The sequence below is a fragment of the Scyliorhinus torazame genome, chromosome 21 (genome assembly GCF_047496885.1).
Source record: "Scyliorhinus torazame isolate Kashiwa2021f chromosome 21, sScyTor2.1, whole genome shotgun sequence".
NCBI classification, from domain to species: Eukaryota; Metazoa; Chordata; class Chondrichthyes; order Carcharhiniformes; family Scyliorhinidae; genus Scyliorhinus; species Scyliorhinus torazame.
The window spans coordinates 115,358,104-115,374,521 of NC_092727.1; the positions used below are offsets into that span (position 1 = coordinate 115,358,104).

General features: G+C 51.8%; 1 protein-coding gene across 1 annotated transcript in view; it reads left to right on the forward strand.

The window, feature by feature from the left end:
- kcnh4b (potassium voltage-gated channel, subfamily H (eag-related), member 4b) overlaps nt 1-16,418 on the forward strand; it is a 237,984-nt gene that overhangs the window by 187,155 nt on the left and 34,411 nt on the right. Inside the window, exon 13 of the mRNA XM_072487319.1 lies at nt 435-796. Coding sequence (XP_072343420.1) covers nt 435-796 — 362 coding nt within the window. The remainder of the gene's footprint in view (nt 1-434; nt 797-16,418) is intronic.

Consider the following 16,418-nt stretch of genomic DNA (forward strand, 5'->3'; position numbering starts at 1 on the left):
GGGGGTGAAACCCATGCAGACATGGTGAGAATGTGCAAACTCCGTACGGACAGTGACCCAGGGGCGGGATTCGAACCCGGGTCCTCAGCGCCGCAGTCCCAGTGCTAACCACTGTGCCACATGCTGCCCCTTCAAAGCTATAGTTTAATGATTAATCCTATTTCCCTTGCAAAGCTGCTAACACCCAATGCCAGAAACGTAGTGGTTTTCGTACATTGAAATGAAAAGAGATGATTATTGTCTAGAACGTCGCACTGACACAGTTGCATTCCTGTTCAACTCTATTCGGAGCTCAGATTTACAGAAAATGAATAAACCCATCAGCTGGAGAGTTGGCAGGCCAAATTCTGGAAAAATGAAAGGCCTGGAATCTTTGTATCTATCTTTAAACAAAATTGCAAAGCCTGATGCGACAATTGTATTTATTTTCTTAGAATCGTTTGGAAGGCAGTGACAATTCCAATAAGAAACTTCCTTCCATTTTGGAAACCGAGGATGAACCAAATGAATATTCGCACCTCTCTCCATCAACTAAGACCCGGAGGAAGCTCACGTTGCCCGGTTTGAACAGCCCAATTCGGCGAGGGTCACTTGGTAGCTTGCTCGGAGATGACCTCAAGCATTATTCAACGATAAGACTCGGCAGTCGGTCGCCGGCAAAGTGCAGGAGGGGCAGGAGCCCCCAACGCAAGAAGGAAGACACCACATCTAATGGTGGAAATAATAATGCACGAAAGCCAACAAAACTACTTCTACCGTCTCTAAACTGCTGTGGGCCTCCTGACCTCAGTCCTCGGTATGTCTCTAATGAATTGCGATGATAATGTGGTGTCTCCGTATGTATTATTGTGGCACACTTAAGTTGAGCAAATGCACAGTGTAATTCCGACTGCCCTATCTACACAAGAACATGGGCTGAATAATACGGGGTGGGGGGGGGGGGGGGGGCGGAGGGGTGGAGGATGGACAGCAAGCCCAACCTGAAGAAAATGTCAGTGTGGAATCGACATACTCCCTGCCAACCCACCCTACAGCCTTAAAGCGCTTCAGGGCAAACTAATGAGGGCCAGGTGGCAGAGGCAGGGACCCGCCCACTGGAGCTGCCCAACCAGTCCGATTGGCCAGCAGCTCCATCAGTCCTGGCAGCGCCAAGAAGGTATCAGTTGCTGCTGCTGGAACTGCAGCAGGAAAAGGAGGTTCCCAGAGCGGCTAAGTCCGAGGCCTTGGGCCGGGTAGGTTAGGTAAAGGGGAGAGTTTATGGGCAGGAGTGTGTAGGAAGGACTGGGGGGAGGAGGTTTGACCGCCCACCCCACCCCACCTTGATCAGCAAAGAACAGCCGTAGATGTGCAACACCCCCTTCCTTCCCGCCCTGTAAACATTTAAGTTAAAAAATTGGGCTTCCAACTTCCAACACCTCAAAGATTTATGGCCTGCCCAGCATATTTCCAGGGTCAATTAGCTCAATCGAAAGCCTAATTGACCCTTGATTATTTATTTAAATAGGCTGTTGATTTTGATGCTCTCTCAACCTCTGTATAATGGGGGTGAGCTTGGAGGTGGGTGGGAAGGTGTTGGGTTGGGCCCTGCCCTATTTTCCATGCTCCCCGCTCCCCCCCCTCGCAGGAAACATTCACGCCTGGGACACGTAAAGTTCAGGCCTGTGTGTTTTTTTAAAATATTTTTATGAAGGCATTTTGTACATACTTTGAACACAACAAAAACCAGAATGAGAACAAACAGGGAACCTCATAACAAACAAATAACTAACAACCAACCGCCCCCCCCCCTGCTGTTCCCCTCCGCCTACCCCATTTTAATCCCTCTATCTCCCCCTCAACCCCCACCACCCCACCCGCTGACATCTTGGGCGAAATTCTCCGACCCCCCGCCGGGTCGGAGAATCGCCGGGGGCTGGCGTGAATCCCACCCCCGCTGGTTGCCGAAGTCACCGGCACCGGAGATTCGGAGGGGGCGGGAATCGCGCCGCGCCGGTTGGCGGGCCCCCCCGCTCGATTCTCCGGCCCGGATGGGCCGAAGTTCCACCGCTAAAATGCCTGTCCCGCCGGCGTAAATTAAACCACCTACCTTACCGGCGGGACAAGGCGGCGCGGGCGGGCTCCGGGGTCCTGGGGGGGCACGGGGCGATCTGGCCCCGGGGGGTGCCCCCACGGTGGCCTGGCCCGCAATCGGGGCCCACCGATCCGCGGGCGGGCCTGTGTCGTGGGGGCACTCTTTCCCTTCCACCTCCGCCACGGTCTCCACCATGGCGGAGGCAGAAGAGACTTCCTCCACTGCGCATGAGTGGGAAGCTGTCAGCGGCCACTGATGCTCCCGCGCATGCGCCGCCCGGAGATGTCATTTCCGCGCCAGCTGGCGGGGCACCAAAGGCCTTTTTCGCCAGCTGGCGGGGCGGAAATTCGTCCGGCGCCGACCTAGCCCCTCAAGGTTGGGGCTCGGCCCCCAAAGATGCGGAGCATTCCGCACCTTTGGGGCGGCGCGATGCCCATCTGATTTGCGCCGTTTTGGGCGCCAGTCGGCGGACATCGCGCCGTTTCCGGAGAATTTCGCCCCTTAACTTTCCTTGAAGAAGTCGATAAACAGCTTCCACCACCAGGCAAACCCATCCACTGATCCTCTCACTGGCAGAAGGCAGAGAGTGCGGATTAAGGGGTCTTTTTCAGGATGGCAGTCGGTGACTAGTGGTGTGCCTCAGGGGTCAGTGCTGGGACCACAACTTTTAACAATTAACGATCTGGAAGAAGGAACTGAAGGCACTGTTGCTACGTTTGTAAGATCTGTAGAGGGGCAGGTAGTATTGAGGAGGCAGGGGAGCTGCAGAAGGACTTGGATAGGCTAGGAGAGTAGGCAATGAAGTGGAAGATGAAATACAATGTGGAAAAGTGTGACATTGTGCACTTTGGAAGGAGGAATGGAGGCATAGACTATTTTCTACATCGGGAAATGCTTAGGAAATCAGAAGCTCAAAGGGACTTAGGAGTCGTAGTTCACGATTCTCTTAAGGTTAACATGCAGGTTCAGTCGGCAGTTACGAAGGCAAATGCAATGTTAGCATTCAAGCTAGAATACAAGACCAGGGATGTACTTCTGAGGCTGAATAAGGTTCTGGTCAGACCCCAGTTGGAGTATTGTGAGCAGTTTTGGGCCCCGTATCTAAGGAAGGATGTGCTGACCTTGGAAAGAGTCCAGAGGATGATCCCTGGGATGAAGAGCTTGTCGTATGAGGAACGGTTGAGGACTCTGGGTCTGGATTTTAGAAGGATTGGGGGGGATCTTATTGCCACTTGCAGGGTACTGCGAGGTCTGGATAGAGTGGATGTGGAGAGGATGTTTCCACTTGTAGGAAAAACGAGAACCAGAGGGCACAATCTCAGACTAAAGGATCGATCCTTTAAAACTGAGATGAGGAGGAATTTCTTCAACCAGAGGGTGGTGAATCTGTGGAACTCTTTGCCGCAGAAGGCTGTGGTGGCCAAATCACTGAGTGTCTTTAAGACAGAGATAGATTAATAAGGGGATCAGGGGTTATGGGGAGAAGGCAGGAGAATGGGGATGAGAAAAATATCAGCCGTGATTGAATGGCGGAGCAGACTCGATGGGCCGAGTGGCCTATTTCTGCTCCTATGTCTTATGGAAGGAACTCCGCCCGGTCGCTCACCCACACCCCCGGCTTCGGCGGCCACGAGTCCCTCCATTCCAACAAGAGCCGTCTCCGGTCTACCAGGGAGGCAAAGGCCAAAACGTCGGTCTTAATCTCTCCCCCTGGTCACCCGGGTCTTCTGACACTCCGAATATCGCCACTTTGGACATGCCCAAAACATGTGAACATGGTTCGCAGGACTCCCCGCGCACCGTCCACACCTGTCCTCCACCCTCTCAAAGAACCTGCTCATGCTGGCCACCGCCATATGCGCCCTATGCACTATCTCGAACGGAATAAAGCTAAGCCTAGCAGACGAGGAAGATGCGTTCGCCCTCCTCAAAGCCTTCTCCCAGAACCCAGCCTCCATTTCAGCCCCCAACTCCTCCTCCCACTTCCGTTTAACATGCCTTATCACGGCTCCCTTCCAGTCCATTAACGCCTTGTAAATCTCGGATACCTTACCCTCAATACCACCTTGTCCTGTAGCCCTGGGGGCGGCAGGTCGGGAAGGACGACACCTGCTTCCTCACATAATCCCGCACCTGTAAGTACCGGAACCCGTTTCCGCTGGGCAGCTCATTCTCCTCTTCCAATTCCTTTAAACCCGAAAAGCTGCCCCCCACAAAAACGTCCCAAAACTGCCCGATCCCCACTCGCCGCCACCCTCGAACCCCGGCGTCTAAGCCCCCCTGTGCAAATCTGTGAATCCCACAGATCGGTGCCCAAACCACAAACCCCCACCTGAACCCAAACCGTCCCAACACTCCAATCCCATCTGGTCGAACGCCTTCTCCGCGTCCATAGCGACAGCCACCTCCATCTCCTGTCCCTCCAGGGGCATCATTATCACGTTTAACAACCGCCTAACATTAGCCGACAGATGCCTCCCTTTTACGAAGACTGTCTGGTCTTCCCTTATTACCCCCGGCACACAGTCCTCAATCCGCGAGGCCAGGATCTTTGCCAACAGTTTGGAATCCACATTCAGCAGTGATATCGAGCAGTAGTACCCGCACTGCTCCAGATCTTTATCCTTCCTCAAAATTAAGGATGTCGAAGCCTGCGATAACGTAGGGGGAAGATTCCCCCCCTGTACTTTGCCTCGTTATATGCCCTTACTATCAGGGGCCTAGATCCCCAGAGGACTTATTGTAGAATTCCGCTGGGAACCCTTTGGACCCGGGGCCTTCCCTGCCTGCATCGACCCCATACCCTCCATTATCTCCACCAATCCAATGGGGACCCCCAGCCACTCTACCAGGCCCTTCTCTACCTTGGGGAACTCCAACCCGTCTAGGAATCGCCACATTCCCTCCCCCCTGGCCGGGAGCTCCGATGCATAGAGTCTCTTATAAAATTCCTCGGGCCTGTGTGTTTAACGATACATTTGGGTGTTGATCAAATCTCTTATTGAATCTTGCGAAAGTTGTGGAATATTTCACTAATTAGTCAATAGAATTGGGGATTTCATCGTCATTTGTTGCAAATTAATGTTGGGCCCCGGTGTCAGAATGAGTCTGAGATTATTTCCCAGGATTTTTGATGTTGCTGAATGATGGAAAGAAACCACTGAAGGAACTGGCTGACTGACTGGTTTAACACACTGGGCTAAATCACAGGCTTTGAAAGCAGACCAAGGCAGGCCAGCAGCACGGTTCGATTCCCGTACCAGCCTTCCCGAGCAGGCGCCGGAATGTGGCGACTGGGGGCTTTTCACAGTAACTTCATTGGAAGCCTTGTGACTCTGTGTAAAGTATTTTTCTCCGAGCAGCTCAAACAGATCATGAAGTACATGAAAGGAAATAGAAATAAAAAGAAAATACCAAAAATAATGTAAGCCTACTTGTGACAATAAGCGATTTTCATTTTTCATATTTGCGACAGACTTTGGGTGGATTTGCTTTCCACATACAATGGATGTCAGGGCAGTTTTGGAATAAATGTGGACATTTGGGGGTGAAATTCCTCTTTTAAGAAAAAGAGGAACTGTACATGACCACCTCCAGGATTTGCAGTCAGGAATAGAATTGTAGCAAATGGCACGGTTTCGAAACATCGCAGTTTTTGAAATGATTTAATTTGTGAGTCACCAATAGAGAGAGAGAAAAAAAATATTTGCTTCTCTTCAAGAGTAGAATTTCTCTGTGGCCTTGGTCAGGATGATTATGTCTTTCAGTTGTGAGGCAGTGATGGTGCTGTCCGTAGGTATTTTATCCAGATGAATTGACCACCCCTGACAAAACAACCTGAGATACAAAAGTAGGGATAATAATAATAATCTTTATTGTCACAAGTAGGCTTACATTATTTTCGGTATTTTCTTTTTATTTATTTTTCCTTTCATGTACTGCATGATCTGTTTGAGCTGCTCGGAGAAAAATACTTTACACAGAGTGCGAATTCAGAATAGCCAAATTACCTAACAGCATGTCTTTCGGGACTTGTGGGAGGAAACCGGAGCACCCGGAGGAACCCACGCAGACACGGGGAGAACGTGCAGACTCCGCACAGACAGTGACCCAAGTCGGGAATCGAACCTGGGACCCTAGGGCTGTGAAGCAACAGTGCTAACCACTGTGCTACCGTGCCGCCCACAGAATGTTTGTGCCGGCCCTCAATCTCCTCAGCTCCAAGCATTTCCTGTAATAATGGAAATAACTGGGTGATGCCACTATGTGATACCCTCTGCCATGTTTGAAAGTAAAAGGTTCCTTGTAAAGTTTTGGTGAGAGAGTGGAGAATGGGTACTGTGTCAATACCACACACCTGTTTGAAGATCTGGAATGAGTGCTTCATTTTGGTCCTAATTGCTGATTACCGTAATTTGAATTTGTCTTGAGGAGCAGAAACAGACGCTTGATGAGGTGCAGTTTTTGTGAAGCAGAATTCATTTTGGCTGAAATGTTCTGCCCCGTTCCACCAGTGGGAGTTTCCAGTCCCGTCGATGGTGACTCCCCACGGCACATTCCCCGGCGGCAGAGGTTGCAATGACACTCCGAACCCCACAGATATCGGCGGGATTGGAAAACCCCACCACTGACCAAGGACGGGCCTCCTCCATCGGCAGAAAGTACACCGGGGGGGGGGGGGGGTTGGGATACGGATACGCGGTGCAGAATATCCCGCCCTTTATAATAATTCACAGGATCTGTGAATTCACAGGAGTATGGCTCGTATTGGCACGAACCTGGGGCGGGATTCTGTGATCCCGAGGCTAAGTGTTGATGCCTTTGGAAACGCCTTTGCGTTTCTCGACGCCGTCAACACGGCCTCAGGATCAGCAATTCTGGCCCCTACAGGGGGCCAGCACGGTACTGGAGTGGTTCACGCCGCACCAGCTGCCAATCCCGGCGTCAACTGGGCGCCACGGGGTCCGCACATGCACAGTCGCACCGGCGCCAACGCACACATGCGCAGTGGCTCCCTTCTCCGCGCCGGCTCCGACGCAACATGGCGCAGGGCTGCAGGGGCCGGCGCGGCAGAAAGGAGGCAGCCAGCCAGAGAAGCCGGCCCGCCGATTGATGGGCCCCGATCGTGGGCCAGGCCACATTGGAGGCCCCACCTGGGGTCGCCCCCCCCCCCCCTCCCCCCACAGGCCGCCCCCGACCCTTCCACGCCGAGTTCCCGCCGGCTGAGAGCAAGTGTGGACTGCGCCGGTGGGACTCGGCTTTTTTACGATGGCCGCTCGGTCTATCGCGGGCCGAGAATCGGCAGGGGGGGGGGGGCCGCGCCAATGGCGCCGATTCTCTGCTCTGCAAATCGCGCCAGTCGCGGGATTCTCTGGCCCGACCCTGGGCTGAGAGAATCCCGCCCCTGCATTCTGGATTCCACAGCTCAGCACAGTAATGTTATTTGACACCTGCAGTTTTAAAAAATGATTGGGAGGATCCCCCCCCCACCGACTGAATTTTCATACCTTGTTGATGTGACATGAATCAGTCGAGGTTTTAGCTGGAAGAAGCGAAATAAGCCTGTTATATCCTGCCTGCTTACCATTGGCTGGCAACTAATGACAATCCCACAATCCTGTGGGAGTATGAGCGTCCCCAATGAGGGGGGCGGAGAAATCATTCGCAGACTCCCTGTATAAATAAAGCTGGTCAGTTTGGAACCAGCAGGAAGGAGTGAGCAGCAAGCGTATTTGCTGCCGCTGTTGTATATGTATGTTATTGTAAATAAATGTTATTTCTTTGTATCCTTAAAACTCATGCTGGATTCTTCGTGGCCCTCACAAAACTGGCGACGAGGGTTAAAGTGAATAGCTGTCTACACTGCTGAATCCACCTCCCTGGATTTTTGTTGGATACAGGTTGGAAGTTGTTTTCTATTACACCATGCCTCTGTACAGACGTTTGGATGTTTTTGATGCTGCGCTGGAACGCTGGAACCAGTACGCACAACGGATGCGTTACTATTTCCGGGCAAACAATATCACCGAAAACGAGCGCCAGATGGTCATATTGCTCACCGCCTGCAGCCCGCATACGTTTGGGGTGATTAGGAGCCTTACGTACCCAGCTGCGCCGGACACCAAAACGTTTGATGAACTTGTGAATTTAGTGTGGCAACATTTTAACCCAACCCCGTCCACGATAGTCCAATGTTACCGGTTTAATACCGCTGAGAGGGCCCCAGGAGAATCCCTTGCCAACTTTCTATCCAGGCTACGCAGGATTGCGGAGTACTGTGACTATGGTGAGACCTTGTCAGAAATGTTACGCGACCGTTTGCTTTACGGTATTAACAATGCGGCCACCCAGAGAAAGTTGTTAGTTGAGCCAACATTGACTTTTCAACAGGCCATTCAAATAGTATTGTCCCGAGAGAGTGCAGAATGAGGAGTGCAGGAGCTACAGGAAATGGAGATGTATGCCTTGGGGCGCAACCCCTTCCGTCCAAAAATGTCCCCCCGCACTCCTCTTGGGTGAGGCGACTTTCGGATCGATGCCAGTGGCCATCGGACATTCCTCCCCGAAGGGAGCCTTCTCCAGAACCAATGGATCAGGAGCCATGTCCGTGTCAAACTTGTAGGCACCGACCCCGTCGCTGACGCCGGTCCTGTGGGCGCCAGAGGCGCCATCGTTCCAACCGAAACTGGGACCAGCTCAGGGGCCGTACCTTCCATGTGGATTAACCTGCGGCGACTACTCCTGAGGACGTGGAGATGGAGGACGACTGCCTGCAGCTGCATTGTGTGGCAGCTCCCCGTGTGGCCCCATTAAGGTGACAGTACAGGTCAATGGTCACCCGCTTGAGATGGAGTTGGACACTGGCGCAGCGGTCTTCGTGATCGCCCAGAGGACATTCGACCGCATCAAGCAGGGTATACAGACCCTTACATTAACCGACACACAGGCCAGGTTGGCCACCTACACGGGGGAACCATTGGACATTGCAGGAACTACGATGACCCCTGTTGTTTATGGACGCCAGGAGGGGTGTTTCCCACTTATCGTGGTGCGCGGCCGTGGGCCTAGCCTGTTGGGTCGGGACTGGTTGCGCCATTTGCGGTTGCAGTGGCAGCACATCCTCCAAACAGTTTCTGGAGGGTTGACTGAGGTGCTAGGATGATACCCAGATGTATTCCAGCCCGGTTTGGGGAAAATAAAAGGGGCCGTAGCCCGTATCTAAATCGAACCAGGAGCCACACCGTGCTATTTCCGGGCGCACCCAGTGCCTTACGCCTTGCTCGAGAAGGTAGAAGGGGAGCTCACTCGTTTGGAGACTTTGGGTATTATCAGGCCCGTCCGTTTCGCTGACTGGGCAGCATCAATTGTACCTGTAATGAAGCCAGATGCCACAGTTCGCTTGTGATCCGACTATAAACTTACAGTGAATACAACTTCCTGACTCGACCGATATCCAATGCCTCGCATAGAGGATCTCTACGCGAAGCTTGCAGGCGGACTCTCGTTCACAAAATTAGATATGAGTCACGCGTACCTACAGTTGGAGCTGGACCCTGCCTCCTAACCATATGTAACGATTAATACACACCGGGGCCTGTATGAATATACACGTTTGCCCTTTGGAGTATCCTCTGCCTGCGCTATTTTTCAACACATTATGGAGGGCATTTTGAGAGGTTTACCGCGTGTCGCTGTCTACTTAGATGACGTTTTGATCACAGGGACGTCGGAGCAGGAACATTTGGAAAATCTGGAGGCTGGCCTTAGACGCTTTTCGAGGTTGGAGTCCGTTTACGTCGCACAAAGTGCGTCTTTCAGGCGAAGGAAATAGTCTACCTGGGTTATCGGGTGGACCGCGAAGGTTTGCATCCCGTCGCAGAGAAGGTGCGCGCGATTCAACAGGCGCCCACCCCAACTGACACTTCGCATCTTTGTTCTTTTCTCGGTCTCGTAAACTATTACGGGAAGTTCCTCCCCAATCTGGCAACTACGCTGGCCCCGTTGCACCTTCTGCTAAAGAAAAATCACACCTGGGTTTGGGGTCAGCCGCAAGAAACCGCTTTCCGGCGGGTAAAACAACAATTGTCGTTGTCTGGGTTACTAACTCACTATGATCCTGGAAAGCCTTTGCTCGTCACATGTGATGCATCCCCGTATGGTATTGGGGCCGTCCTGTCCCACAAGATGGAGAACGGGGCCAAGCGGCTGATAGCTTTCGCCTCCCGCACATTGACTGCAGCGGAAAAAAAGTACGCGCAGATCGAGAAGGAGGGCCTGGCAGTGGTCTTTGCGATGAAACGTTTCCACCAGTACGTGTATGGCCGCCACTTCACTATCGTGACTGATCATAAGCCTCTGCTGGGACTTTTCAGAGAGGATAAGCCAATACTGCCCATTGCTTCCGCATGGATCCAGCGCTGTGCTTTGTTGCTCGCTGCATACGGGTATTCTCTGGAGCACAAACCAGGAACGCAGATAGCGAATGCCGACGCACTGAGCCGATTGCCTTTATCGACCGGCCCCATGTCGACCCCCATGACCGGTGAAGTGGTTGCAACCCTAAATTTTATGGACACCTTGCCTGTCACGGCATCACAGATCCGTGAGTGGACCCAGACGGAGCCAGTCCTGTCAAAGGTTCGGCACATAGTCCTGTATGGTGGGCAGCATAGACAGCTCCCAGGCGAGTTGCGGGCATTTTCCTCCAAGCTGTCAGAATTCAGCGTGGAAGACGGCATCCTCTTGTGGGGGACGCGTGTGATTGTCCCGGAAAAAGGCCAGGAGCTGATACTAAGAGACTTGAACAATGGGCATCCAGGTGTGACCAAAATGAAAATGTTGGCCCGGAGTTATGTCTGGTGGCCAGGCCTCGACACCGACATTGAGAAGGTGGCCCAAAACTGCTCCATTTGCCAGGAGCATCAGAAGCTTCCGCCGGCCGCGCCCCTACATCACTGGGAATGGCCAGGGCGGCTTTGGGCGCGCTTGCATGCGGATTTCGCAGGCCCTTTTCAAGGATCCATGTTCCTTCTATTAATCGACGCCCAGTCGAAATGGCTAGAGGTGCATATGATGCTAGGCACAACGTCCTGCTCAACAATTGAGAAGATGCGTTTGTCTTTTAGTACGCATGGCCTCCCTGAGGTGCTGGTCACGGATAACGGCACTCCATTCACAAGTGAGGAATTTGCGAGATTCATGAAAATGAACGGCATACGCCATATCCGCACTGCCCCTTACCACCCGGCTTCAAATGGGTTGGCGGAACACGCAGTGCGGACATTCAAATGAGGCCTAAAGAAGCAGGGTCAATGGACACGAGACTGGCTCGCTTTTTGTTTTCATATAGGACCACCCCCCATGCGGTGACTGGGGTAGCTACCGCAGAACTCCTAATGGGCCGGAGACTTCGCACCCGCCTTAGTATGGTTTTCCAGACATTGGCGCAAAAGTACGCCGCACACAAGAACGGCAGGGACAGGGATTTTCTCGGCATCGGCAGTTTGCGCCCGGTGACCCAGTGTTCGTTTGGAATTTTGCTGGTGGCGCCCAGTGGGTCCCTGGCGTAATCGTTCGCCAAACGGGCCCTATATCTTACCAGGTGCAAGCCCAGGGTCATCTCCAGCGCAAACATGTAGACCACGTTTGGTCCAGAAGACTATTCACTCAAAGCCTGCGCAGGTCGTTACAGAACCGCGTGGAGATAGAGGCGCCGAGATGACGGAGGCAGCAGACTCTGACTCCGAGATGGAGACACAGGACGCATCAGAGGGGGAATCCTCGGGCCCACAGGCCATGGATGTACAACCGTTACGCCGTTCATCACGGAAGCGCCGGTCTCCGTCTCGTTACACGCCGCCCGATCCAGCGCCTTGTGCAAATGGTGTCCGGCCTGCGACAAAACGAGTCGCCAGGGTCTTCGGTGGATTCCTTGGACTTTGAGGGGGAGGGATGTTATAACCTGCCTGCTTACCATTGGCTGGGGACTAATGACAATCCCACAATCCTGTGGGCGTATGAGCTTCCCCAATGAGGGGGAAGGAGAAATCATTAGCAGACTCCCTGTATAAATAAAGCTGGCCAGTTTGGAACCAGCAGGAAGGAGTGAGCAGCAAGCGAAGTTGCTGCTGCTGTTGTATATATATGTTATTGTAAATAAATGTTATTTTTTGTATCCTTAAAACTCGTGCTGGTTTCTTCGTGGCCCTCACAAAAAGCCTAAGATGATCAGTGGAGAGTTATCAGTCGCAAAGTCTGACAAATCACTATACACTCTGCAACAGACAGGCTCCAGTCTATTGGTGCTAAATGGTTTGTGACTGTTGGACTGATGACTGCAGAACGAGAGCATCAAATGCACGTGAAGTGTCAGATTGTCACTGGTGCATCATGCACCATCACAACCTTCACCGACCTGTGTGTAGAGGGTCAGCATGGCAATCCAAAAGTAATAACAATAATGTTTATTATTGTCACAAGTAGGCTTACATTAACACTGCAATGAAGTTTCTGTGAAAAGCCCCTAGTCGTAGCATTTCAGCACCTGTTCGGGTACACCGAGGGAGAATTCAGAATGTCCAATTCACCTAACAGCACGTCTTTCGGGACTTGTGGGAGGAAACCGGAGCACCCGGAGGAAGCCCACGCAGACACGGGGAGAACGCGCAGACTCCGCACAGACAGTGACCCAAGCCGGGAATCAAACCCGGGTCCCTGGAGCTGTGAAGCAACAGTGCTAACCACTGTGCTACTGTGCTGCCCTGAAGCCCTCGAAAGTAAGATTGAGGCTATATGATGGCACAATATTCAGACCGAGAGGACAAATTAATCTGAGAGCCCAATGTAATGGCAAGAATAAAGATCTCGACTTCCCGGTCAGAGGCAGTAAGCAAAAACCACCCCGCTCAGCTGGAGCAAGTTTGGAGGCCCCCCCGCCAGAGAGGCCGGCCCACCGATCGGTAGGTCCCGATCGCGGGCCAGGCCACATCGGAGGGCCCCCCCCCCCCCCCCCGGGGTCGGACCCCCCCTCCCCCACCCACCCTCAGGCCACCCCCAGACCCTTCAACCCCGAGGCCCCGCCGGCTGAGAACAGGTGTGAACGGCGTCGGCGGGACTCGGGTTTTTTACGACGGCCGCTCGGCCCAGTCCCCGGCCGAGGATCGGCAGGGGGTCCCGTAGAGCGGCCCCCGACCGGCGCCACGCCAACCACGCTGGCGCCAATGGTGCCAATTCTCAGCTCTGTGGAGAATCGCGTCCCGGCGTCAGGGCGGCGTGGCGGGGTTCACGTCGGTCGCGGGGATTCTCCGGCCCGGCCCCGGGCTGAGAGAATCCCGCCCGTTGTGTTTACCGAGTTTGGGATGTCTGCTGGGAGAATATGATCGCAAAGTAGTTGAAAGTGTTAGACAAATTCAGCACCTGCCAAGAACAGTTCCAACTTCCCTCAAGCCCAACATAAAAAACAAGATAGAGAGGTTGGAAAAGAAGGGAGTAATCAAGAAAATAACAACCCCCAAAAGACTGAATTAGCAGCCTGGTTGCCGTGAAACAACCAATTCAAAGAATTTAAATAAAGTGCTGAAGATATCTCACGACCCCATGGCGAGCACTCAAGGAATTTTGTCACAACTTGCCAAGGCAAAGACCTTTACTAGCCAAGATGCCAAAGGATGGTTACCGGCAAGTGAAGCTGGATGAAAGTAGCAGTTTACTAATGATATTCTGGATGCTGTTCGGGAGACACAGATGGTGGCGCATGTTTTTCGGCATTTCCGTGGCTTCAGAAGAGTATCAACGCAGAAAGTTTGAGAAGGTCAGTGATCTTCCCGGAGTGGAAGCTATGGATGATGTGCTAATCTATGGATGTGGCGACACAATGGAAGAAGCGACTGCTGATCACAATCAGAATATCGTGCGTCTGCTGGGAGGAGCTCACCAGATGAACGTGAAGCTGAAGAAGAACAAATTACAGTTGAAGATGCCTGAAGTCAAGTACATCGGTCCTGGACTGACAGTAAATGGTTTTCGCCCGGATCCTGAAAAGGTCAGAGTTGGAGCGGCAATGAAGTGACCATTGGATGTTCAAGAGATTTGTTGGATTTGTGAACGATTTAGCAAACGCTTTGCTGAAATTGTCATCGGAGTGTAAACCATTTGAAGTCAGCTCACTGCCGAGGATGTGTAGCGGCATCTGGGCATAGAGGAAGAAGCAATGTTCATTAGAATCAAACAACTAGTGATGACAACACTAGCGCTGAAGTATTATGGTATCAATTATAAAGCTGCCTTGCAATGCAATGCCAGGGAGACAGGTCTTAGAGCAGCACTAATATGCAGTAAGGACAACTGGTCGTATTTGCATCCGAGGCATTGACACAAAATGAACAATGCTAAGCTCAGAGTGAGCAATTGAGAAAGAGTGTCTGGCTACTGTCTATGCTTGTAATTATCTTCATCACTACCTGCTTGGGAGACCACAAGCCACTTCAAAGTGTTTTGAAGTGCCAAAGTGACCCAAGCAAATCTAGCACAGATTTATACAAGCAGTCAAGTGGGAAACACACTAACTGAAGGTGTGGAAAGTAGCCCAGTCCAAATCTATTATGTCATGCTACACACAAAGTACTCTTCCAATGGCATAAAAGCTACTGATGCCGAAAGTAGTAACTGACGCGAATCAAAGTGAAATTGTAGAAAGCCAACTTTCAATTTGATAAAACTATCAAACCATTGACAGAGTTGAGCATTGGGAGAGCCAGTCAGGGTGAAAACTTTCAACGCCCTCAACAGGAATCAGCCCACCTGGAAACATGGAGACATGCATGGAGCAGTTGCCACCTCAATCATACATGGTGGATGTGAATGAATAAATATACCAGGGCAACAGCAGACACTTGCAAGCAATTACAGAAGCTGTTCCTTCATTGCAGGCAGCCAATCAGGAAGATGGGGTCTCAACAGCTGCACTAAGTGCAGAACGACCGTCATTCCCAGAGGTCCATTGGTCCCCAGCAACGGAAATGGAACAACAGCAACAGGTAGCACAACAACAAGTGCCACGGGAATGACACTCCCCACAGAGGGACCATCACCCAGACAAACAGCTAACGACAGTATGCACATATATCGTTAAGAGACCTGCACAATTTAACGACTATGTACGCAATGCATGTGCAGAGACGGATGAAAATAATAAACAGTGCATGACAACAGTGGATGTATAGGGGGCAACTCGGGTCACTCATGGGGCGGCAATGCGGCGCAGTGGTTAGCACTGCTGCCTCACGACGCCAAAGACCCGGGTTCAATCTCGGCTCCGGGTCACTATCCGTGTGGAGTTTACACATTCTCCACGTGTCTGCATGGGCCTCACTCCCACAACCTAGACATGTGCAGGGTAGGTGGATTGGCCACGCAAAATTGCACCTTAATTGGAAAAAATTTTTTAAAACTTGTGACACTCACAGTTGTACATGACGGTGCATGCAAATCTGTCTTTCGTTCAATATGCAAAGGGGATGTTTGGATTGAAATGCAATCATGCGCTAAAGATTCTACCTGACTTGCTGTGTGGGAAGAATGGTAACTCACTAGCCCCTCTGACTATAGCTATCAGATACAATTGACGTGGAATCATCCCTTCAGAAATGGTGGAGAAATTGTGTGGGTTCTTGCCTGACTTCTCCTCTGGCTCTTCACTCGAAAAGCAAAGAGACTTCACTGCAACCATCACTTTAGGACCACTTCAGACTAACCAAGCTCTTTAATAATCAACTCAAAAAGTGATCATTTTAGAATTTTCAGCTATCTGAATTTGGTCGATTGCGCCAAGAAATCTTACTGTCAATTCACCATAGTCGGTAGATTGAATTAATAGTTAGCAATAGTGAAAAATTATTGTCCCGATAAAAAACATAGGTCCCTCGGAGAGGGGTGATCGACAGCTTTAATTGTTTGTCACTTCCTCCCCATAATTGGCGACACGGGAGCACAGTGGTTAGCACTGTTGCTTCACAGCACCAGGGTCCCGGGTTCGATTCCCCGCTGGGTCACTGTCTGTGCGGAGTCTGCACGTTCTCCCTGTGTCTGTGTGGGTTTCCTCCGGGTGTTCCGGTTTCCTCCCACAAGTCGCGAAAGATGGCTGTTAGGTAAATTGGATACTCTGAATTCTCCCTCTGTGTACCCGAATAGGCGCCGGAATGTGGCGACTAGGGGCTTTTCAGTAAACTAGTAACTTCATTGCAGTGTTAATGTAGAATCATAGAATCATAAAATTTACAGTGCAGAAGGAGGCCCATCGAGTCTGCACCGGCCCTTGGAAAGAGCACCCTACTTAAGCTCACACCTCCAC